Source organism: Osmia bicornis, chromosome 12 (assembly GCF_907164935.1).
Source record: "Osmia bicornis bicornis chromosome 12, iOsmBic2.1, whole genome shotgun sequence".
In the NCBI taxonomy this organism is placed as follows: Eukaryota; Metazoa; Arthropoda; class Insecta; order Hymenoptera; family Megachilidae; genus Osmia; species Osmia bicornis.
The window spans coordinates 7,003,036-7,028,750 of record NC_060227.1 but is presented as its reverse complement, the minus strand read 5'-3'; the positions used below and the strand labels follow the sequence as shown (position 1 = coordinate 7,028,750).

Below are 25,715 nucleotides of genomic sequence, written 5' to 3'. Positions count from 1 at the left end.
ATCGTAGCAGGACTCTTTTGGACTTAAGAAATCGACTCGATCTCTCTACGGTTGTTGCTCGAGATGAGACTCGCTTCGACTTGCTACCCCTCTTTTTTTCTTTTTCCCTTCTCTTCTTCTCTCTTTATCTCGGTTAGTTCACGTCAAGATTTCTCATAACGGGCTGGCGAGACGATATACGCTGAAGATGACAGGATATATCGCGACAGGAGAAACGCGTGGCCGGAGATGAACGCGATTCCCGGCGTGGTCTGAAGCTAATTAACACGAGCGGACACGAACGACTCTCTTTTCTACTAGAACGAATTGCTCGCAGGAAGAAACTAGGCGTCACGATTTATTCGTTCGAGAGCCGGAGGAAGATCGATGGCTTCGGGACACGTTTCAGCATCGACTTTCTAACGATGCTATTAGAAACGTAGAAAGACTTTAGCTAACTTCTACTGCGTTTCTTTCTTTTTATCCTAAGATATCTCTACGCTCGCTGATTATTATTCAGATGATCAAGTATTTTTAAAGAAACGCATTAGTACAGAAGAGGTCGCGGGAGTTGGCTGATTGCGAGCCCCGAGTGTGGAAGTTTTCCCACAGTTCCGGTGCAACACACAATGCCAAAGGACGTGCTCGCATCCTGTTGGATGCCTCCTTCCGGTTCGTTCTCGCTTTAGTTTCCTTCTCTATCTCCTTTGCCTCGCTTTTGTTCCAGCCTTTCCTACGCGTCGGCTACGAAACTGTTGCGCTCCTCCTCTCCTCGACCGTTCTGCTCCGTAAATTTCATGGAATCGCGCTTTGTCCAGAAAGAGACATCGAGAGTGAAGTACGAAAGGGAAAGTACTATACCAAAGGGAAAGTGTAACTTTATAGAAATAAAATATCCTTCATTTTGCGAAGTGAATGGGACGAAAAATTTAAAGATCTAGATAAATTAGTTTCAAAAAGAATTCGAACAATTCTTTTGCACGTCTTTACGGTACACACGAGAGACAGAATATGCGAGTTCGAGAAGAAAGAGGCAATTACCTGTGCCTAGACAAAAAGCGTGTCCCTTATTGTCATACGGGTTTCGTCGCCAAGTTTCTTTTTTTAGTCGTAAAATGAAACAACCGAGACACAACAGGTAGGTAATGGACGAGCAGGCATTGCTCGCGAGAATGCAAAGTAGCTGTTTTTGATCTCTCATCCTACCTAACTCCTCCCCTTGCCACGTAATTTCTACTCTTTTCAGTCCCATCCTAACAATTAGCCGTCGTCGACCTCGTGTCTTTTTCTTTCCTTTCAAAGTCGTTGCTGCGCTTTGTAATGATTTCACGTTGCAGTCAGCGCAGTCTTTCAATACGAATTAACTATAATACCCGAGCTTCAAGTTTATCCCACGAAAGTCAATTAAAACATTCATTTCCAACTCTATTTCGAGTATCTTCTCCTCGGTGTATCAGTCACGCGTTACGTCACCGTCACCAACCAATTATTCGTAATATGTCCACGTCGTCGAAAAGCGATGGTGGTCCGAGAAGGAAGAATGTCAGGTGAATCATCCAAGTAACAAGCGGTAGGTAGGTCTTAATGGTAGAATAAGTGAGGCAAGCGTAACGGTGGCGCTTAACTCTTTTATCCCTTAGTCACCGATAACGCTCGGTCGCCTAAGAAAGAAAGTACTCACAGAGGACCCCGTGAAATCGATACCGGAGTAGATTCACAAGGTATACCACACGCGGTACGACACAATGGACCCTCATTTTTTAACGTCCGTCAGAAGACGGCTCGTCAGCCGTCTAGCGACAGCAGCTGCGGGCTTTCCACGTCCCTCTTCTCTCCATAGAAATCGGGAAACGACCCTTACGAAATAAAAACGACTCTCGAGAGCTCTGCCATAACAGAGATTTCTCTCTTTCATGGGAATACAGGGGAGACGAGATTCGCATACACATTTCAATGGTTCGATCATCCGTTTTCACCGACCGTGAACGCGATCAAAGGGTTTCTTAACTAATCGTAACGTGTTCCACCGAATGGCATTGAAAGTCAATCGGTCGTTAATTGTTTCTCGATCGAGTACTTTGTGATATCAAAATAACAATTTGATGACACAATGGGCGTTAAAAATTTTGTTAATGTAACTTTTTAGCGCTCACAAAGTTTCATTCAGGGATACCTGGCGTTTTCTCGCGAGTTAATTGAGTCGTATTCGTGAAAAGATTCGCAGGTGCACGCTGGTAATATTAAAGAAAAGAAAGGAAAAAAAAGAGAAGGTGCGGCAAAATTGCGCAAACTTGTTCGCCAGTGCCGTGAAATTCTCGTCCAAGGACAAGGCGGTTCCGAGCATGGAATCGAGCCGCTCTTTCAGCGGAATGAAGCAAGGCTCGAGGAGGAAACGAGGTCGATATCTAAACGCGATCGGAACTAATGTGAAAATCGATTTGACCCAGAAAATCCATGTATCGCGAACGATCGATCAGGGCTGTGGAAACACAGGGCAGGTGAAACGTTTCCAACAGGTGTCAAGTATAAATATCTATACTCGACGGGGACTTCCATTTAAGGTAATAACACAATAATGCTGATATATTGTACTATTGATTTATGCTTTGACAATGCATGTATAAATGCATCTTGAAATTCATCGTGAATTCGAAGCGAAGGAAAAAGGAGGTGTCATTGGAGAAAGCAACCCTCTAAGTAGCCGTGAGTACCGAGGGTACTTAAATATGTACTCGTCCTCTGGCAGCAGCCAAGCCTCTTTCTCGGAACGTCCCAACTCGCGACCACGTGTTCCATACTCCCCCTGGCTCGACTTGATTTTCCATTGTGATGCAAATTCGGCATGGATTCGTACGCACACGAGGATTCCTTCCAAGCGACAACAACCACCTTCCCCCAGTTAAGCTAATAACACGTTCCGCTCGTCCTTCTACCTTATATTTATTCGACCGATTTTTTCTTAATCGCCTTGGAAACTTGTACATTTTTAATACCCTTAACCCTTTATACGCTGCGAACCCGTTCACGCGTCTAAAAATTGAAATAACTCAAATACTATATACTTATGAATGCAATTACTAATTTAAATAATATTTGCTATTTAGCTGCCTAGCGTTTAATAATATATCAGCAATTGCATCGATCGAAGAGTTTCTACTCTCACCAAACATTTTTCCCTTCAGGGGAGTTCATTGACCCATTTGGTCAGAGTTCACTGAATTCTCGATCCTCTGCTCGGATCGTGTTAGTCCTTCCTTTTTTTTTGCATCTTCTCAAGGGACGTACGTGCGCAAGCTGGCTTAATATTTGAATAACGCGCGTAGGTTTGACCCGGTCGAATCAACGGCATATCGGCCCGGCCATAATCAGACGACATTGTGCACCGTAGATTATGGGGTAGAGAGAAAGAGAGAGAAGGAAGGAGAGCTGACTCGAAGCAGCCAGCTACGCGAATGCATAAGTAATGGAGTTACGAGACACGACTCTTCCCTCCTCTTCTTTTCGCCGCGAATGCACTTTATTGGCCGGCATTCGCGATATTCACACCTGTCGACTAAATCTTTGGCCAAGCAGGGAAACCGAGACGAACGAGCGACGATAGAAAGCGCCCCGTAATTAGGCGCAGGACAAATAGAGACCCCTTGATGATTGGTCGATTCGCCAGCATAGAAATTTCAATTAGAAAGGGGAAAGTACAGTTTCTTCGAATATAAGTTTTGACGACACAAAACACGATTCTATGATTCTTTGCAATTGCTGAAAATGATAAATCTAGATATTCTCAAGCACCTTTTGATTAATGAACATTATTTCTAACGAAGTCGTAGCTGTTGAAAGTTTCCTAAATAAATCAGTCATTTCACTTGCAACAAGCTAACATACATATGTATACGATAGAATTCGCGTGGAACCGTGATAAACTGGTAGGTACATAACGGTGCGCGACTGTGGAGCGTTTAAATCATTCCTCTCATATTCTAGTCTCACCGAGAGAACCGCTCCGGTGCGTGCGTTTATCTCGCACGTATCAGCCAAACGAACAACAATTCCACGTTAAAAGAGAAAGAAACACGGAGCAGACCGTTCACAAAAGCGCATATTTCATTCGAATCAGTTTCAGGGCAAACAGAGAAAGCTCTCCTATGTCTTGATCGTAAATAGAATCATAGAAAATAACGAGCAGCAATTTCTAAAATTTTTAGACATTTCTAAAAAATTTTTTTCTAAATTACTAATTCTAAACGGTAAGTAGTCGGAGACTGAACGAGCGTTATCGTAACATCGTACGCGTGCCGATTCTCCAATCGAATAAACGTTTGGCGAAAGTGTGCGAAGGTAATGTATGTATATGTGTGTGTACACGCGTGTGGAAGAAGAGTGTTGCAGGAACGAGTGGTATAGCAGCACGTTGCAAACCCACCCGCTGGCACGGAGGTACCGATCGATGATCCATCGATCGCGCGAACGATCCACCGCGGGTAGTCCCGTGGCAATATCACCGCGAGATTTATCTCTGGACATGGTCTCTCGGTCAGCATCCATGTAGACGAGCGCGTTGTCGGTGTTAGCTTGTACGTACACGACACCAGGTGTAGGTGAATAGAAGGGAGATATCGTACGAACCGTGTCCCTTTGTGGCACACCTATTCCAACATCGAAATTGTAACGCGGAGAGAGTTAAGCTCGCCAAATGCTTGGGTCAGATTTCGCTGACCAGGTAAAAGTATCACGAGCTACCGGCGAATAAGGATTCAGATCGCGTCTTTCTTTGGAATTCTTAAAATTCGGCAACGCTCGCGACAGCGAATCGAGGATCCTCTCGAAATTGTCAAACTAGGACTACGCTACGTGTGTAACATTTTATTCGATACTTTCAGCCTTATCGCGTACCTCAACAAATTCTACAAAAACGGAACTTGAAATACAATTAGCAATAAACCTGATTCCTCGTTTCAGTGTCACTAGTTAAAAACTAGCGGGCGGTTGAAAAGCATTCGGCACGACACGCGAGAGCGAGGCAATTTAACGCCAGATCTAGCACGAGTAAAAGAGCATCTACAATCGCAAGAGCGTGCACGAGAGTTTTAATTAAAGTCGTAGAATTAAACGTGCGTGTCTTCTTTGCTCTCTCCGGAGCCGTCCTACGTACCTATCAAATAGGCACTTCAGCATCAAGATCGAGCCTTAAAATTACAATAGACTCCGCGCGCGCGATTCATCGTGCCTGATAAAGGCCGAGTTGCTCGTAGACCGACAGATTATCAGCGAGCTCATCGAGATTCCAGGCCTCCCTAATGATCGAGGATCATCTCTGGCTGGCCGAGCGAGGGAAAATTGAAGACGCGTGTAAGCGTCGCGCGTCGCGCTCGAACGCGTCTTCCTCGTAGGTGTTTGCAAACAATGGCAGCGAATCGTCTACGACCGATTTCGACATGCGACTGGAACGATGCGATCAGGGTGCGCCGTCGCAAATGGGCCTATGCTTAACAAAACGACTCAAAAAGAAGAATGGAGAAACATCAACCCTCGAGAAAATAAATTGAAAAGGTGGCAATGTTTCGATGGAGGTGCCAATTGCCAAATTCAACCCCCTCGGAAGCGCGTTAAATGAAACGAAGAAGAGGCTAGTGTTCCAGGAAATATGAATGGCGCGGATAGGCATTCTCGTTACACCTTTCTCTACCAATTCTGTTCTCTCAGGTTTCCCTCTTTCCATCTTCCTTGCACTCGGTGTTGGTGCAAATATGTATCGCGCACAGTCAAGCTGGTATGGTCTGAACGCGTACCTGCCCACGCAACAGAGGACGGAGGCACCGGCGTCTAGATATATGACGCGACAATGAATCAGAACCGGAACCTTCGGCATTCCCGAGGGCCGTATTCTGCGTGGAACAAGGTCCTGTCTACACGGGTGAACGCCTTCGAAAGCGCGCCATCGCATCGCCTCGCTGTCACTGGTCCCGTCGATTATTATTATACCTTTCATTAATTCTCGCGAAAATTTTTTAATTCCCTATTTCACCATTTCAAAGATTTTTGTACTTTTTCAATAATAAAAATGTTGAAACGGTAATAAAAGCTTCGTGTTTTACTATGTTCATAATTGCACCTGATAAAGAATATAATATAAATTAGATCAAGACACGGTGTTGCCTGCAGCCATGCATATTCACAAGCCCGATATCTGAACCAGTCGATCGGATGAAACTCAACGAAGTCTTCATTTTACGTTTCCGGTGTCAACGTACGCGCGCGAGAAAGAGCGGCGAACCCGAGACAGAAAACAAGATACGACGCTCGTATCTCGTCAATTAGCGTAATTCGAATTAAGCATGTCCCACGGTGCGATCGAGAATCGAGTATCGAGATCGTTCGGTATCGAAGGGTTGGAAGGAGGGCAGGCAAGACGGTCGACTAGATCGGTGCTAATACGCTCTCGGGCAACCGTACGAGATCGAGATATCGATCGGTTTTATCGAGTTCGAGAAGCGGACCCGACTCGTTGGCGAGTGTGCACCCGGGGCAGAAATCGATGGCATTCATTGCGTAACGAGCCTCTTACTGCAAATCAAACTAATAGCCAATAAAGTACGCCGTCTAAAATCGTGTTCGCGTTCGGCCAAGCCGCACCTGGATTCATCCTGCCGGACTCTATTTAATCCGCTTCCTATATCGCCCTTCGAGATACCATCATCGTATCCCTGGAAAATTTACATTTACCCTGATTGCGTTTATTAACACATTTGTCTTGCGAGATCGTGCACTTGTCAATGCATGCATTCCAATTAAACTCGATATTTTTCAAAGTTCGATGCGATGGTAATGAATATTTATTTGATACAAGAATCGAATTGAAAGTGATTTAGAAATGGTAGTCGAGATGCATCTTGAATGCATCTTGCATCTGTTGTGCAATGAAATTTTTGAAATTTGCAATTTTTCAAACGAACGAGCTCGAGTTCCTGAATAGTTTATTAAGAGTGATTTGTCGACTACGGTGATTGTTTATACTTCAAATGGAAACAAAAGTTGACGAGTAACTCTCTAAGCGAGCTATCAAATGCAACAATAAACTGCATAGAGATGCAGTAAAATCGACACCGCGAATGATAAACCGATGAATAAGCCTTCTAGCCGGTATCGTACGCAAAGCACATTCTCTCTGCTCGCGACAACGGTGCACTGACAATCGACAATTTTCGTCGACGATGATTTAATCGTGCTCGCTGGACTTTCGAGATAGCGCACGTACAAATGTTCCAGCATGGCTACGTGTTTGCCGAGCAGATGGAAATCTGAACACGCGAGTGTGCCTTTATTCTGCTTTTATATTATTCCAAGTAACGAAACAATGGTCTATGGATTAGAAGAGCACGCGACAAGAAGAACGACGCTAACAATTTCAACGACGATGCCGGGTCAATCGTGACTCAGATCTGCGAGAAGTACAAAACGACACTTTCGACTAAAATTAGGCATCCAAAAACAGGAATTTAAAAAATAATAAAAATGAAAGGAGGTCTAAAATCTGAATTCTTAATTGACAAGAAAGGTGTAAATCTTGCTGCAGAAGGTAACGTGTTAATAGAATACACGATAACGGAGCGTAATCTCGATTTCTCTCGACCATTCTCGTCTACCTTGTTTCCAGCCGCTTCTCTCTTCGCGTGGCTCGACGTTAATTCTCCATTTAACCCGAACCTTCTGTTCCTCGGGTCGAGGATCTTTGACACTGACGACGATCATGCTAGAACAAGGGTACAGGGACGGGTCGGATCGGGAAGGAAGAGGACACGGCACGACTTAATGTCGAGGTCGTTAAGACCTCGTTTTCACTGCATTACCGGGCAACAACGGTTGACTCGTTGTTCGCGTTACCTTTTTTCCATCTGTTCGTAACACAGTTACTGACCCTTCCGTGTTTACCTGGTTCCTACATTTCAGAGAAACTACCTGTTTCACGACTAATTCGTTCGAGCAACGAAACTCCAGAAGCACGGCATGCTCTTAAATCGTATATTAACCCTTTCCACGGATAACTATTCCAATCTAACTGCTTGCATTTTGCAACATTTTATTCCCTACGAGTTTTTCTACGTATCTTCTAATTATACGGATTAACATCTGTAATGAGATACACAAGTTTGATTCGATAAGGCAAAGGGATTAAGCCTAAGCGGGTGAACCTAGTTCAGTTTAATTTCAATAATAGGTATTCAAGGTTCGCGATTGGTTCGAGCGTGTAATCGATGCTATCCGATCGATCCACACCGCGTATCTTCTTTTTCTTTCCCCGTTTAAGTTCCTCGCGGAATATATTATGCATTATGAGGCTTATCAAAGAAGATGCAACGCGATTACCAGGCGCTCGGTTTCGCACGAAACCTGTGGGAGAGCAGAGAATTGAATTATGGGAGCACACCTAGGGAAGATCCTATCTGACTATTCTGTAATGAAAGAATGCTCGACGGTGTTGCGTTTCCTTAACCATCCACCCATCCGCACTCCAATTACCTTCGATACGTCTTGTTCAGGTATCGATTAAGCCTAAGCAGGATTACACAACGTTTGCTGCAAAGTTGCCGAACGTACGTTGCTGAAAAGCTGAGAATTGCCAGTGATTCCCAAGCAACAGGAGCTTGCGACGAACGGAGCGAAAGTCGAGGCAATCGCGAATGAAAGTCTGTTCTAAATGAAAGTCGAGTCAAAGGGCCCGGTGTCGAGCGAAGAGGCCGAACGTGAGGCCGACTGACCGACTGTCCACGGAATTCTACTTAACCAGGGAAAAAGAGAAAACACAACGGCTCCTCTTATCGAATATACTACATCTAGCTGTGTAATTGGGACGACGATGCTTTCAGAAGCTAGCAAGATATTAAACTTCTAAATTAATATGCTATTAAAGTTTCAAGCTACCGAATTAACAATTTATCGAACTACCAAGCTCTATCATCGTACCAAGCCATCGAGGTTAATAGTCTCGACCGAGGAATAATAGAGAAATTAATCGGAAAGATAAACAAATTTAGCACAATCGGGTAAACGTTTAATTATCCTGAATAATTGGATTAAATCAAAGAAAATAAGAGAAATACCCTGTGGAATCACCGTGCCTTCTTTAACGACGGACCATCACGAGAAGAGAATTAGAGTCGAAGAAGAAAATTGCCACGAATTTAATTGCGATCATTACCGCGGTTACATCTCCCTGACAGCTAACGATCCCGTACTTGTAGGAAGCTGCACGGAATACCGACTCTTCTCTTTCTTTCCATGGTCCTTCGTTAACGAAACGGTCTTGCCGTGAAACGAAGATAATCTTGGACCGGTAAATTCGCGAACGCCCTAATAATCAGTTGTAACGAGACGATTCATTGTCCGCAACGTTCAATCCTTTGCAAATATGTTTATTTCAGATACATGGGAGAACTTTGATTGAATTTGGATTTAATTACCAATCTTTAAGTGTATGGTAACAATTAATCTCATTAATCTCTTGACGCGAAATGATGAATCTAGCACCATCGTGCCAAGATGTACAATGACATGCCGGCGAGGTGACGCTGTTTGATAAGTCACTTAACAAGTTTTTGCTAGACGAGATTTGCATCGAGGAACACGACCAAACAGGAAAGAGGGAGGGAAAAATCGCGGCGTGCGAAAAGTCGCTTGCAAATAAACCGCGTTAAGGGCTCTCGATGAATCTTCGCCTACTATCTCACGAGGTATCGCAAGGATCTCCAGTTAATTGCGGTAGAAAAAACGTGAGGTAATTAGGATAATAATTAAACGCGTCGAAACTTCCTGCTGTTCTCTACCTGGCGCTCGCGATCCCTGTTTACAATTAATATTTCATCCCCCTGGTGGTTCTATTTGTACTATCCTCCCAACTCCTAGATCCTCCGTAAAGGATCCTCTAACTTCTTCTAGGAAGGATCAAGGACGAATGAAACTGGCTGATCGAAAGAATGTCACGGTCAGAACGTTTTCAGGAACTCTGGATTGTTTTATTTTCTAAACTGCCAGCAACGAGGCTCGTTTTTTCTACGAAATCTTTGGTCCAAGAATGTTCAGGATGTCATAACTCGTTCGTTCGGAGGACTCGAAGGGATGCAAAAAGAGAAGGTTCGAGCTGGAGGATCGTAGAGTGCCAGGAACCACGCGGTCTCTCTATCTCGTAAAGAACGAAACCGATGGCCAAACACCCCCGTTGCGATTTTCATATTCACAATTAACATCTTTTCTGCCTCGTCTTTTCGAATTCGTTCGGACAATACTTCGGACACCCGCGGAGGTGAATTGGCTCGTTCGAGGAACAAAGAGCGACGCGATTTTTTGGTAGATAAAAACGGGAACCAACGTTCACACCGGAGCTAATCTTTTTCCAAATTGACCATGCATCCCCGTTCCGTTGACGTTTCACAAAGATTGACGCGTGTATCTCGCGGGGATAAATTAATTTGATCGAGAAGCATTTTGGTAAATTTCGTGGAAAGAAGAACGAATGTTGGATGTTTTTCGGTGGGTTGGAACGAAAGCTACCAAGGCACGCGTTCTTCGCTGATGGAGAAACGAAGACGAGGCTTGATTCAGAGTTTCGGAATGCGCGCGGACCACGGGAAGCCTTCGGGCCAATGGGTTTCCTTGTAAAATACCTCTGCTGTCGACGGGGAATCTTACGAGGAGAGGTCGCGGTGTAGCCTGCGGCATTTTCAATTAAATTCGGCTCGAATCGACGGTACCGAACGGCGTAAACAAATTATTGTTACAAGCATATTGCGTACGATTTATCGTTTCTAATAAATTTCGATTCTTCAACCCCATCGCGGTCGAGCAAAATGGTCCCCGTTGGCTTGACGCGTTCAAGGACCTCGCGAGGAAAAAAAGCGTACGTTCGCGGACCATGTTCAGGATATTCGGCTACCGTGCTCCATCACCTCCGATCGTCGATGTTATCTGATTGGGAGAGCGGCAGCATCGAGCCCGTAGGACTTCCTCGTGTCTCGCAAAGATAGAGAGAAGGAGAGAGAGTTGAGATCCGGCCGGTTGTGTGTACCGCGATTTAACTAGATGCACACCGGCAGATCCCTATCTCGCGGCCAGTTGCGAGCAAGAGCTGCTCGACAACGCTCTGGAGAAGAAGCTCTCTCTTTCGACTGGCTCCGGCCAAAGGGAGCGAACAGTCGTTAAGGGCTGCTGCGTACAACGGGGAGTTAACGCGTTCGACCAGCCTCGTCTCGTCTTCCTCTTTTTTCCCTTCCAACCTCGCGAAATTAATGGCGCCTTGCGAATGAATAGAAAAAAAAAGGTGGACGTAGCGAAGCGGGATGAGCGCTGGGACACCCTCGAGCGAGAAGAAGGAAGGCCCTGTCGTCGTTAAGAACCACAGTCGCTCGAATTACGAACATTTGGTGATATTTCTTTTTTACCAGCTACTTTAACCATTGGGTACGCGACTGGCTATATAGAGGTATCCATCGGGGCATCAATTTTTATTTGAAAAAATCCAGTTGCTGCTCGAGTCATCTATCAATTCATAGGGCGCCGACTACCATCTTCTATTATTTTGTAATATTATAGAATTATGTATAATGCAACTGACGTTGACATCCGTTTGAAAAACAGACACCAAGTGGAAAGGTGCACAAAAGCACCTTGGTGGGTCGCGTTTCGAATCGCGAGTCGCGTCGTTAAAACCGCGCAATTTCGTCGAATTACAAATCTCACCACTCCACCGACAACGACATTTAATGGCCACGCAATTTCGCTCCTCTCTACGTACATACGTACACACAATTTTCTCCTCTGCACCCGCCGATTTTGCGTCCCGCTGTTCGCTCCGAACGGAGAGAGTACAATTTCCTCGCGTTGCGAACACGTTCGCCGGTACTACGCTCGGTGAAAGCTGCCGATTTTACGATGCCTCTGCAATTCGACCTGCTCGTCCCGATCGCGGGTAACACCCGGAAAGAAGCGTGCAAACGATAGGCAATTTTGGTCCTCCGACTACTTCCTTATATCCCGCGAAATCCCTTGGGAATTAATGTCCAAAGTTCAAAAGGAAATATTCGAATCCAAGCTGTGAAGTTTATGCGAAATCGTCGCGGTAGATCGTTGTTCGGAAATTATCAACCTGTGTGTAAACAACATTAAAGACATTAACTAATGTTCTTGCTCGAACGAGTAGTTCGACCTATTCCAAAGTAAACACCATAGCCAGGAACAAGAATCCCGGTTGATGATTATTTTTTTTTTTCATACTCTATCCGTGTTCCGGTTACACGATGATGGTAATGGCCGTGGCGCAACATTTCGACGCGCACAAACTAAATATGTACTCATTAACTGGCGTGTTAAGCGTGGTCTCGCGAGTAACGCGCTACATAACCGCGCGAGTGTATTTACGCGAAAGAAAGCAGAGTAAAAAACCGCGATCTAAAAACTGGTATTACGTTGCGTTGCAATTATGCAATCAGGTTAAAGCACGTACGACCGTGACGTTTAATCGTGTTTAATTAAAATCTATCGAGGGGATCCAAGGGCCGTTCTCATCGACGACTAATTAATTCCTTGCCAGAACCTAATATCCCAATTGTCCGTAAAACCTGTTTTCGTCTAATCGATGATAAGAGGCGAACGATTTAAAAAGCACATTGTTTACTATCATTCTTGAACTCGTGAAATTGCTTTAGCCTGAAATTCCTGACGACTACTCTAGCAGAACCTCCACGATACACCGTAATCGCCTCGAGAGACAGCTCGTGTACACGGTTTGGTAACAATATTGACAAAAATGTCATACATTCCAGCGAGTCACGAAATTCTGATTCGATGATGACACGGTAGAGGTATTTCGACATTGCCGCGTTCTTACATCGATTCGTTTCAATTATTTATTAAAATATCTTTGAGATAAAGTAGACGATAGATCTAAAAGTGTTAGAGTACAATTTTGGAGCAGGGTCCTTAGAATTCAATTATTCTAGCTGCCTACCAGAAATCGAAGCACGCATCAATGGTAAACAATTCCAGGAAAGAAATCGTCGGATTCACTCACCTCTTTCATACCGTCGAGCCTGCCAAGGCTTTTGGTGCCTCGAAGGGGCGGAAAGGCTGCGTCGTGCCATCCGGAGTTGCAGATCTGCACTTGCTCCGAATGCACGTTCAATGCTCGCGCCCTGCTCTTGCTCTTGCGTTTATCCAGAAGATGCTTAGCTCGAGACTTCCTAACCGGCGCGGCTGGATCGTCCTCCGGATCGCTTTGCACCTCCCAACGCGACGGAGATTTGAAACGACGTCGCGGACTCGTCGGCGAGGTCACCGGTGAGGTGAGCCTCTGAACGAGGGTGCCGAACATGGTCATCATTCAAGCTGGTTTACCACCGCGTACAACCGAATCGATCCACCTCCGATCCACCTCCTCTCACGACGACTCGGCCATCGTGCCGAACTTTGTCTCGCCCATCGATTTTGTCTCGTTTCTCGGTTAAAGAGCACACTGTCACTCGTGTTTCGCGGCAAATCCACAGGTGGTTCAACGAAATGGGATTCGCGATACAACACCGTGAGTACACACTTGCTCCGCGTGCAAGCCGCTCAAGGGCAGCGAAACTGTTATTCACTTGAACGCGACGAGGAAATAGCCCGCGTTATCATAGCGATAGGAGGCGAGGTAAAAGGGGGAAAAAGAAATCGGTCACAATCACAAAGACGACGATAGGCGTTTACACGCGACTTAACGCCCGGCTGTCTTTGCTGCGTAGCGGGGAAACGCGGAGATACCGTTTCAGGTAGGTTCTCGGGCACGTTTCACCGATCGAGCAGGAGAAAAGTAGTGGCCTACGGGAAGCGACGTGTCAGAGGCCCGGATCGACTTGAAACCAGGCACAGGTATTTGCCTTCGGGCGTGCACCGCTCTCTCGCAAACACGCTCCGCGTTTTCAAGCGGTTACTTCTACGTGCACCGTTTCTTTTATACTTCTGCGGTTCGCGGTTTGCCCCCTTAATCGTCGCGCTCGTTTACCGTCTCTCCAGCGGAAGAGCAACGCGACAAAACGCGAAAGAACGCGAAACGCAGCGTGTTGCTGAAACGTGACAACCAGTTACACGAGAGAGAACGTAAACGCGACACGATACACGGCACGAGCACCGATCACTGGCTACGTGCGGAATCGAACTGGTCGCGCGGAGACTGCGTTTGCCGACCGGTTGGCCTCGCTCCTGCGAAAATGCCCGAGTACGGACGAAGCCGCACGAACTGAATCGGAGTTTGACGATCTACGACGGGCCGCCGCGAGACCGAGTCACCGGTTACCATGGCGATCGGGACTTATTCCCCTTTGGGGCCTTACACGTCGTCCCCTCCACCACCGAGCAGGTCCGAACGATCGGGTAGGGGTAAACTGCCCGTCGATACGCTTTTTAAACTCATTTTTTCTTCGGTTTTTTCTCCAAATTGAAGCTAATTTTTTTGAATAACAACGCATTATAACCCTTTACCCATTCTAGCGAAAGAATTGAGTAGTACTCATTAAGTATTCATTACAATTAAGATTGATTAGAGACCCACTGTATAGTCGCCTGCAGTAGCGAATGAAATAAATGCCTATTATGATAAATGATCAAGATTATTGCAGCAACCATCCAAGGATCGATAAAGAAACACTTTTGTTTTCGCTTCGTTTGCTTTTAAAAGAAGCATTAGCGTATATTAGCATAAGAAAAGCGATAATTTTCCGAGATTTTCAAAGATCCGATAACGAAGAGAACGTATCTGGATGCTCCGCAGGGTGCATCGTACTCTATTTGCAAACGGGGGAACGTGTCTCGCTGTAACGGTCTCGGCCACGATAAAAGCAATTGATAATGCCTGACCCCGGAATGAATTCCTGTTTCTAGGCGTCAACCGGCTAATTAATGGCACGATGACTGGTTCTTGGTTGCTTCTCGGTGATATTCTCGCATGTCGGACACGATAAATGGGGAGTAGTCGTGCGGAACATCGAGAGAAGGTGCCGGCTTGTCCTGGAACGTCCAGTTCCAAGAAGCTCCCTTTCGAAATGTAAAAGGTGAAAACGAGAATTCGATAAAGAAGGGAAGTAAGGAAGAAAAGACACTGGGTGATTAGAAACTTAATCGAACGATCTAATTAATCCCAGTCACTTTCGTTATACCTGATTTTCCTCGAAAAATTTATTTCTAAACGCGATATTATCGTGTTTCGCTGAGAAAACATAAACTAAACGTAGAGCAAATGGGTTAACGATCGTGCAATCGTGCTTTTCATCATTTTGAAGGACAACGAAGTACCATCAGGATAGAAAGACTGTAACATAGCGCTCTTTATCCCTCGAACGATATCATTAGGGTGGGAAGCCGTCAAAAGTTCAATTATTCCCGCGCCTATATACGGCGTTACGAGGAACATGATTAATCGTTCCAGCAGTCCACTTGGCAATTATTACGCGGACGCGTAATTACCGCAATCACCCGATACCGAGGGCCATTCTTCCTACCGTGTCTCTCTTTATTTCCTCTGCCACGCCGGCTGCATCCCGTGAGAATCTGAATTACGCGAGGCGGATCGGGGCGATTGCGATTCGCCCTGTAACGAGCTCATGATCCACGATGCAAACAACGAGAACACGCGCTGTTACTCGCTGCGTTTCCTCTTTCATCTTTCATCTTTCATCTTTCATCTTCATCGTCTCGTCTCGTCTCGTCTCGCGGAAGTCTACTTGTCCTGCGCTGCACCGAGCGATTCAACCGAGCGATACAACAACCGTGTAACTAGAAATTCGCCTTATCTTTCATGCATGCTACCGTCTAGATACGAAATAATTAGAGAAACACTTTGCACACCTTTTCATCAAGCCTACCCTCCAGATAATTCTCTATGAAACGACGAAACGAATGCGAGAAGAACGAAAATTTCGTCCGAGTTCATTCTTTCTGTACGCGTGGAATCTTCTCTCTGTTAGGATCGCGTTCTCGCCGCAGGAGGCTTAAATTTCAAGAGCACGACAGGTGCAAAGGCTAAATAAATTCCAGTTATCGCGAAATCGCGTCAGTCCACAGTCGCGGTTGTATTTTTCGCACCTTCTTTTTCTCGCTTTCGTAGTCCTCGATTTACGACCGCGATCGCGGACAAGTAACCACCAGTCTCTTTACTGGATCCTTTTCATCTCTATGTATTTTTCCCGCTTTTTCTCCCTGTTCGTCGCTCCTTTGCGTGTCGAGCCAACGACGATCGAATCTGGAGCAGAACGCGATGTAAAACGTGTCACTTGAACGTGCATCGAATCAAAGATAACGTCAAAACGCTATAAATATCAGATTAAATCAGGTCGTCTGGCGTGCCTGGACGCATTCTTTATCAACTGCTCATAACTAAACAGTCTACGTTTACGTAACAGAGATTTCTTCTTGAATTTCTTTCGCGAAACCATCGTCGCGCGAATAACAATCGTATGTCGGAAAAATGAATCGCCGCGGCGTGACTGTTCACGCGCGTTCCAAGTCGTTCGAAAACTGGAATGCCAAAACCGCGAAGCTATGGAATGCCGGAGCGATAAATTCGCGTTATCAGAAGGAATCGCAACGGCCAGTTTCAGCGGTCGTTCTCTGTTTCTTTCGCTCTTTTTGAAGTTCTCGCGAAACGCGGAAAGTTTTAAGCAGAATCGAATATTCCCTAGTTCAATAAAAACGATCTTTTCCCTTTCTATCTACCTGTTACTTAGATCCTTTCTATCTAACCATCCCGGCGCTGATTTTCCTCGCGGTTGCTCGCGCGCCTGCACACGTGCATCGGCGTAAAATTCAGCGCTCTCCCGTAAGAGTACGTGCGCGAGAAGGGAAAACGTTGCGTGCCGATTATACTGTCGGACAGTGTGAGAAATATTATCCTTTGATCTGCGGAGCTGCGCACTCCGTGCCGGTTTCACTCCGGCAAGAAATTAACGACCACGGCCCGCCGCGCCGTTTCAGTACGACCTGCCTACGGAGAGATTATCAGCTGTGCGAGAGGCTGCCACGAGACGGAAGTGAGCGTGCCGCAGGAAGTGGCCGAACCGCGATTTCCCCTGACACTGAAGCGCGAGCCGGCGCCGTTATCGTATCGCCTACCGACGCTTTATGTCTGCACCCGTTGATAACGCGACGAGGACGTCAATTTCAAGGATTTCGCTAGTTGAATCACCCACGTTCGTGTCCTCGCGACATCCTTCGAAACGAGGTTGAAATTCGGCCGCATAATTTCAGTATTTTCAATGATAAGGAAGAAAGGTTGCCGTCTAACGAAGAGCACGTGAGAAAATAGCGAAAGAATTCGATAGAGAATAGAACCGGTTAGATTAGATCGGATAGAAGGATTGGCAAGGCGTGCCGCGTGAAAGAGAAGAAAAGGAAAAAAATGATCACAGTGACAGAAGAAACGTGGTAGATACTCGAAATACTCGTCGGACAGAATGGTGATTTACAGCGTTTCACCGAGCGTGTGCCGAGTGGTCTCCGCGCGTTCGCCTTCAAGTCGTCCACCGTTTAACAAGCTATGCGATCGAGAGTTAAGGCCGCGAACGAGATCGTTTCTTCGTGAAAGTCGCGAATGCAGAGGCCGTAGCCCCGGCCAGGAAATACACCATTCCATCGATCGGGGCAACGATAACGATCCGCTCGAGCGGTCTAATAACTCGCGATCTACGCCGCCGCGCCGCGCCGCATCGTGCACGGCCATGCTTGCGTAAACGGGTTAATGGAGAGGTCAATGATGGAGAGGTATTAATAAATGGCTCGACAATGGGCGTGGAATTCGCCGGCTTCGGTGAAGCTTAATCTTCCAATTCGACCAACGAGCCACGATTGCCCCCCTATTTAACTTCATACCCGTAGCTGCATACGGAAGAACGAACGAGGAATTGCAACAGAAAATTGCATCCCAGATGCAATACGCTTTTATCGTGATTCTAGGAGAATAGTCGATCATTATCGTCTACGTGGATTGGGAGTCTGAAGAATGTGACAAATCTGAGCACTTTAACCCTTGAAAGGCGATGGCCGAATCAATCGTGACTAAAGACAGTTAAATTGTCGAGTGGATAGTCAGCCGTCTGACCGATAATACTAACTACTGCCGCAGTAGAAATGGACACACGTGGTAAGACACATTCCAAATGTCGTGGGAGCGGTGGCCGGATCAGGAATTCAGTACGACCGAATATCTGAGAGAAAAAATGCACCTCTGTATTCAATGGAGGTTAACGGTGATCGACGCCACAAATCTAATAGAATCGTAAATTTTGGCTCGAGTCTTCTAACGCGATTTGGCCACACGGTGAGCAGAGTTATTTATGTAATTGTGGGAAAGATTTAACCCGCCGCCGTAATAAATACAATCGGCGCAACAGACGTACATAGACACCCCGGATGATAATATCTTAATTTATGTTTCGCAACCCGCCCCATTATCTCATTGACGGCTAACTCTTCCGTCGGAACAAGGGTCTATCCTTTTGCCAAAGACTCCGCGACCTCACGCAACGTTTCCGCGTGCCTTCACTCGGAGAGTTTCAAGTCTCGGGAATCCTATCTTGGGATCGTCTAACGTGTTTCCATCGTTCAAATGTAGCAGATTCACCCGTACGTGTGAACGGTTTGATTACCTTGCGCGATGAAGAACAATCAACCCTTACCCCTATTGAAATGAACTGAGACTTTACGCCGAGAACGAATCTTGACCTGGCACAACGTTTCCACGTGTTTGGTGCACGCGTGGGTCCTGTTTTCCACGCGATCCCTCCCTCCTCGCTGCCGACAATGCTTCACCGGGTTCGAACGGTGTTTTTTCGTTCGAGGACCAGCGAGGTCGCGCCACTTAACGGTCCACGGCATATTGCATCGGCCGTTTCGCGTGCATACGCGGAGATTCGAATGGGCATTAAAGACGGGCATCCGCGCAAGGCATCCGCATGCCACCGTTCAGAGAGCAACACCGGCAACCGGCAGACAGCGAGAGAGAAGGAAACTCGAGGAGAGTGCGTGCGACAATGGAGCAGAACGCGGAGGATAACGAGCGCGAGTTATGCCCCGTCATAATTTGCAATTTAGATTTCATTATCGCCCGTTGCCCGCTGATCCTTCTGCTACTGTTACCATTACGGTTACTTCCCGCGCGGCGACGTCTGAACCAGATTTGCCTGAGATTTTTCGCTTTCCGCAAGGTGCGCCATCACCAGGAAATTCTACCAGCGAGAGGAAGAACGGGACAGGGTTGGTCGATTCTGTCCCTTGGACAGGTTACTCCGATGCGTGAAAGCGCGTGACATAACACGCTCGAGGATATTTCGAATCACGGACGCGTAACTTGACAATTGCCGATGGAAAGTTGCGGTTCCTTTGTGTAATGGAACGTAACGTCGTCGCTTGCGAGCAACAGAGTAATACGTGACTGAAAGTTTTCAGAACTGCAGTTAAAATAACTACGTACAATTACTATGTACGTTTAGAAATCTCTCACCGAGGTGCACCGAAAACTTTCCAAGGATACCGATTCTCAAGACTTTCCGCGAAACGATCGGCATTGGGAACGCCGTAGAAAGCTCGCGACCGACACGATCCGCCTGTACCGTAAAAGTGTGCTAACGACGCGCAAACCGCCCTCGAACCTGCGTTTCCGCATTGCGTGCGAGCCTTTAAAGCGCGGAAAAACGCGGCTGGAAACAGAACTGCTCGTTCAGAGTAATGATCCTGGTTAACGGGACCGCAAATTGGTGTAGCAAAGGGTTCGTAAAGTCCTTTATGGAAATGTCCATGGCGATATTGTTGGCATAAGCGAAATACCGGCGCGGCGCATCTGGTGTAGAATGAGCGATGGGTTGTTATGCATTTTACCGAGCTCGTGGTATATTGTGTCTTATCCAATGATGTCCGATGACCGACACTTTGTATGGAATTCTCAAACGTATTTCAGTGTCCCGTAGCTTGTTACCGTTTGACGACTCGTCTCCAAGAACAAGGGAGATCAAGATTTATCGCTCGTAATAGGGGTAATAGGGATTCAGACCGCGTTAAATCAGCTTTCCGAAAAGTTTCATATGCATCAGGTTCGCAGCATCGCGAAAGTATCGATATGTAGCGAAGCGATCGGGGGAACGATGAAAAGAAACGAAAATGAGAGGAAGGAGGTGGAGAGATGTTGTCGCGTCGCGATGGAACAGAATCTGTGAGAATGTCCTTCGAGAAGTTCGCCCACGTTCGTTTTTGCTTCCGAAAAGCAAGTTCTCGTCGCGTTCGTGGAACGAAGTGGGAACGTGTAGAGAAGAGGAGAGGTCTCGAACAACCGCGACCGGTACGTGAGTCAGTCCAAAGGAACCTGGTGTAAGGTACCAGCAAGAGGAGGAATCTTCCCGGCATGGCAGGACGTTGCACTGATGCACCTCGAAAGATGTCCCTCGATCTTCGATCCGAATTAGGAGACGGTTCTTCCTCGGTATACTATCACCGCCCCCTCAACTGTTTTCGTCAACCCTCAGGTTTCGGCGCGAAAGTGAAATCCCACGCGAGTCACCAAGATGGGAACGTTTAGAATCGTGTTACTAAATAAAATTTCTTTCTCCAAAGTGAATCTATTGTCCGTTTGAAAAATTCAATAAAGTATTTCCTAGTTTTATCTAATTATTCTTCGAAGACAAAGAGCGACAATGAAACACTCGTAGCCTTTCGTTTTGTCGAGTCCGAACAAAGAAACGATGGTGGCGTTTGTCTGGACGTTAGTTGTTATTTCTATGCTGAAAAGAGCTCGTATCGCGGAAGTTGCTTTCCCCTAAAGGAGTTACGAGTGACGTCAAGGAGTTGCTGATCTAGAGGGAACGCGAGGCCAGCTTCGATATTACAGCTTGTAGTCGCGACGCTGGGTCGTCGTTACCCTTATCCGAGCAGCCCGGCAGGAATTCAATCTGCGTTACGAGCGAGAATACCAGTTACAGGCATGCAAACGCGCGGCTTGCGCCACACGCTTGTAACGGCGCGTGAATAAGCGGTACGTTCTTGCCTACCTCCTGTTCCAGCCACGTCTCACTGTGTACCGAGAGTGTTAGGACATTTAGCAGAGCTTATCATACGAAAGCCTCGCTAATGGTGGAAAACTTTGCTGATAACAAACCTCTCGTTATTGATAACGAAAGCTTCGCTATTCGAAGGAATCAGTAGTACGCACCGACAGAAATGAATTTCGATTCATAAATCCCAAGAAAAATTCACAATAATCGTCGTAAATAATGAAAGAGCTGTGTTTAAGATAATATAAGAATCTGTGGAAAAAAGGGAATACCCCGAATGAAACCCGGGGTCCTTAAGTTCATAGCCACCTATCTTGGGATCGTAGGGTCTGAATGCCACAATAGTAACCATAAATTAAAGTATACATAGCTGTGGAGGGTGAGCCCGGTGACAATCTATGTTTTTCTCTTAAATCCCTTAAGTACCTGTAGACGTGACGGAACTTGTGTTTAAGAAGATTATTTTTGATGACACGTTTCCTGCTGAGAGGTACATCCTAATTAAGCTTTGTAGAATAGCGATTGGCGTATCGTAATTCTTGGGTCCTACAATAACGGTATTTTTGGGTCATACCCGTCCTTAAATCGTATTCTTGGAAAATTTCCAGGAAATTGATTTACAGGGAATTTGAGGAAACTTGATGTCGAGCTGAATAATAAATTTAGCTAATTGTACAAGATTCTGTTGATTTATTCCGTTGGACAGTCTAGAAACTGTAGTCTAGTATGGAGCTCGTTAAAAATACGTAAAGGTAGCTGGCAATTCAGGTCACGCAAGCAGAACAGGCTCTAAAATATTTACCAAATACGCGTGTCCAGGATAAAATTGCGAATCTGGTTACGAGCTTTCTTGGAACGCGGTTGAGCAGATTTCGCGCTGTACTTTATAGCGCGTTTCTCCGTATACCTGTTACGCGACGCGGCGAGGCAGGTGAGCGTGCAGGTAAAACGTTTTAGGTGACACTTTCGTGCGAAGGTCGGATAGGCGACCTTACCGAGGTCGCGCGTGGAGAATTCGGTATGTGACTCGTTCTGCAAGATACTCGTTACCGGTATTTCTTCGTGGCGCTTTGGAAATTATAATATTAACGATACGACTCGGCTCGAATCAAACAAACATAATAAATTGACGACTGAATGGATGGTAATCTCTGATCAGAAATTCCAACATCATATACAGGGTGTCAGCAACGAATCAACGAATCTTAAAATGAATTGCTTTTAACACAACTTGAATAAGTCTGAAAAGTTACATTGATTAGATAAATTTTTGTTATTCATTAACACATGTTTTCGCGTTTCGATCGATAGTTAACACGTCGTATAAATCTCGCACGGTATTAGAATTGCAAAGAAAATAGCACGATTCGTCTGGTACGTAACGATCAGCGAAGGCAAAGATAAATCTGCTGATTTTCTCAATTACGATCGGCCCACTTTCAACGACCTTACACAAGCTAAAAAGCCCATTTAAAGGCTGCACGAATTTTTTCTGACCCACTGTACTTACATACCGCTTCAAGGTGCTCGGCCACCTTGGCCGTCGGCTAGCTTTCCATCGGTGAAAGCTCCGCTTTGTGAAACAACCCGACCCACCGTGTACACGTACACGTGCATAACCGAGTGTTCATACATGTATGCACGGGAATTACAGGACCGGTTAGACCTTCCCCAATGCGCCTCGTGTCCGGTCGTTGTCTACCGATCAACGAGAAATCGGCGGAAGTTGAATTGGAAAATTTTACGAGTATCGTGATAAGAGTAGAGGAAGAATTTATCAAACGTTAATGACGATGAAGAAAAATCTGAGCCAATTTGTAAACGATCGTGGTAATTTCATGACCATCACGGCTAACCGGACAAATTCGAGTCTTATTTCTTCTTCTATCTAATTTATGCGAGTAATCAAATTGAATAGGAAAATACTGGTGACTCGTGCCACGACCAAGGTCCTGGAAAAGTCGTAAACCAGGGATGGCGAAGAATCGCTTTACGATGCGTTCTCAACGCGTATTCTCGATCGACGATAGACGATAGGTGAAACTCGAGAGAAATCTCATTAAGCGAAGTGTCCGTGAACGATAACAGCCTCGTTAATGGCTCATAGAGGATAATTAACGTCTTGGATCGAGAATTCTCTTCTTGTCGAGAACAATGACGCGTAACTACGATATCGTTCAAAGGGGGGAAAAGTTCTCGTGCATCGAACAATCGATGCAACAGGGTTAATAAACTTTTTTATTGACCTAGAGAATAATTTAGAGCTCGTATTCCTGTTGAATCCTTTCGAACAACAACGAGCATCCACGTGATGATAGACTTTCCATTTCGTCGCGTGGAAATAATAACGCGTTCTTTATGAAACTATTAATCATCCTTTGTATTAATTCAGAGACTAATTAACATCGCATAGAAGCTCGTATCTTCTGGAAATCAAATTTCTACTTTAAACGCGTGCAAACGGCAAACGCTCTGTGTAGAAAGTTATGAAACTCGGTAAACGATCGGTGCAAGCAACGATAAGGAACAAGACAGGAGTGATAACAACGAAGAAGAGTTAGTCCGGACAGGTAAATCGCGAAAAACGCGACCTCTGCTGGCACGTGAGGTGAACAGCGAGGTGCGTTGCGTGTGCCGTGAGATTTCTGATATTTTTAATAACAATCTCGACGCTATCTACCGACAGGATCCGAAAGAAATTGCGGTAACGGAGTCGCTTTGGTACCGCTAGAAACAGTCGATGCCAATCTGGGAAACCTCTGGCGTGGTTGTAGCGAAATCACGATTGCCAGTCTCTTCGTATTCGTAATTACGAATTCAACACAATGTTTTCTTCTCTCGATGCAACAGTGAAAAAAAAAACTTATCTAATCGTTTCCTGTTAGCGACTCCGTCTCTCGGTGTAATTTCTAATTCCTACGTTTAATCGTTCCTCTAACGTGGACGTAAAATATACCTCGTTCGATCAGATCAAATGAATAATAATACGGTTCGTGTGTGTAAATCTTACGGAAATTTCATTGGACCAATCGACGCGGTTCATTTGCCTGTTCTTTGAATTTCGTTAGCCGGAAAGGTACGAGAGTATAGACGTCGTTAGGATTCTTCGATTAATGAACAGGTTTCTACTTAGGTCTATCTACGTTCCGACCCCCGGGAAATAGGTCGACGCGACGGTGAATGAGAAGCAAGTGGAAGCACAGTCGGAGAAACCTAGCAAGATAAACTGGACTGCTCGAGGTGGTGCTCATAAGTTAAAGCAAATCGATCGAAGCTTCATTTTGTTTATTGCGTTCTGTAATTGAGAATGTCCTCCTTGTATTATACCTGTCTGATCTATTTGTTTGTTTAACCCTTTCACTGTTCGCATTGATTACACTGGTAGAGACAAATAAATGAAAATAATGCCTATGAAAATTGAATTTTTTTCGTGTTCGGATATCTCGAGCAGCAAGGAATATAAGTAAGTCGAGTAAAAGGGAAAGCAAGCGGTCCCACGAGATGGGGATACCCCTTTTCTTTTTTTTTATCGTCGATCCAATTATTCGAGCGACGCCCGACGGTTTGTTATTAATGTAATATCGTCAGGAACAACGAAATCGTGCAGTCGATGGTCATCGAGGACAGACCGGTAGAAAGGGACAAAGAGAGGAAGTAAGAGAGCGTCGCAGTGAAATCTCGTTGGTTTTTTGATCGGTCGTGCACGTTTCGCTTGGCCACCCAATGCGTGTCCTACAAAAGGCAACGCTCGAGAACCGATCGCAAACGACAGCGAGATGAAATCGAGACTGTAGACCGTGATACATCGATGAAACATCATTTCACCCCGCCATTATAGCTGCTTTTCACGCGAAATTGCGTTCGCTCGCTGATGGAAAAATATTTTCAAACGTAATGGAATCTATTTTTGATAAGTAAAGATTATCGTGCGATCAAAGTAACGTGACTTTGCTAGCCAGATAGATCGAAGAAATTGGATTAAGCCTTAAATACACTCTGGTTCGCATCTCATGGGATGCAGGGCCGTGGAAGATAAGGGACACGGTGCGGTTATCGTGCGTCTACCTTCTAAGGTACCTGCTCTGCCACGGTTTGCTCGCGGAGATATATACTCGCGGCTAACACCGACAAAGAGAATGCATCTGCTTGCCGGCTAAACACGGCGAATCGATAAATAAATTCCGGACGAAATTTTATTGCTCCTCCTGTTCGTGCGCAATCGGAATCTTGGACGATTTGTCTGGGAAGAGAGAGTCCAGTCGAGTCGAGCAACGTGTTCAATAAATTATTGAATCGATTATTTGCATTTGTAAATCTTTAACAGTCCTCAAGTCGAGAGAGAAAACGAATTATTTGTCTAGTTTTAACTACACCTGATACCGCCATCTTAGGATCGTCAAAAATCTAAACAATTAGCTTTTGAAATATAGAAAGTTTGAAAATTAAAATGTTCTCCAATCCTATTATTAACTATTCCAATGATCAGTGAAGAAACATATTCTATCAAAAGGAGGCATCAATCAACTTTCCTTTTGTTTCAATCGTACCGATTGATTCCTCGATTCAACTACCAAACTCACTAAGAAGAACATGGACACCGAACGATATGTCTGTTCGTATCTCGATTAACAATCGGCCGAAACGTATCTCATCAAGCTGCCTCGAGACTTTCACGCGGAGATTATC

The 25,715-nt window shown here is 45.5% G+C and overlaps 1 protein-coding gene across 3 annotated transcripts in view; it reads right to left on the bottom strand.

Moving 5' to 3' along the window:
- Positions 1–25,715, bottom strand: part of LOC114880189 (rho GTPase-activating protein 20-like) — a 120,279-nt gene that overhangs the window by 49,998 nt on the left and 44,566 nt on the right. The window contains exon 1 of one of the 3 annotated variants that reach the window (XM_029195914.2): positions 13,037–14,410. The exons of the other annotated variants lie outside the window; for them this stretch is intronic. Coding sequence (XP_029051747.1) covers positions 13,037–13,345 — 309 coding nt within the window. The 5' untranslated portion in view covers positions 13,346–14,410. Of the gene's footprint in view, positions 1–13,036; positions 14,411–25,715 lie in introns of those variants that run through there. 3 annotated transcript variants of the gene reach the window in all.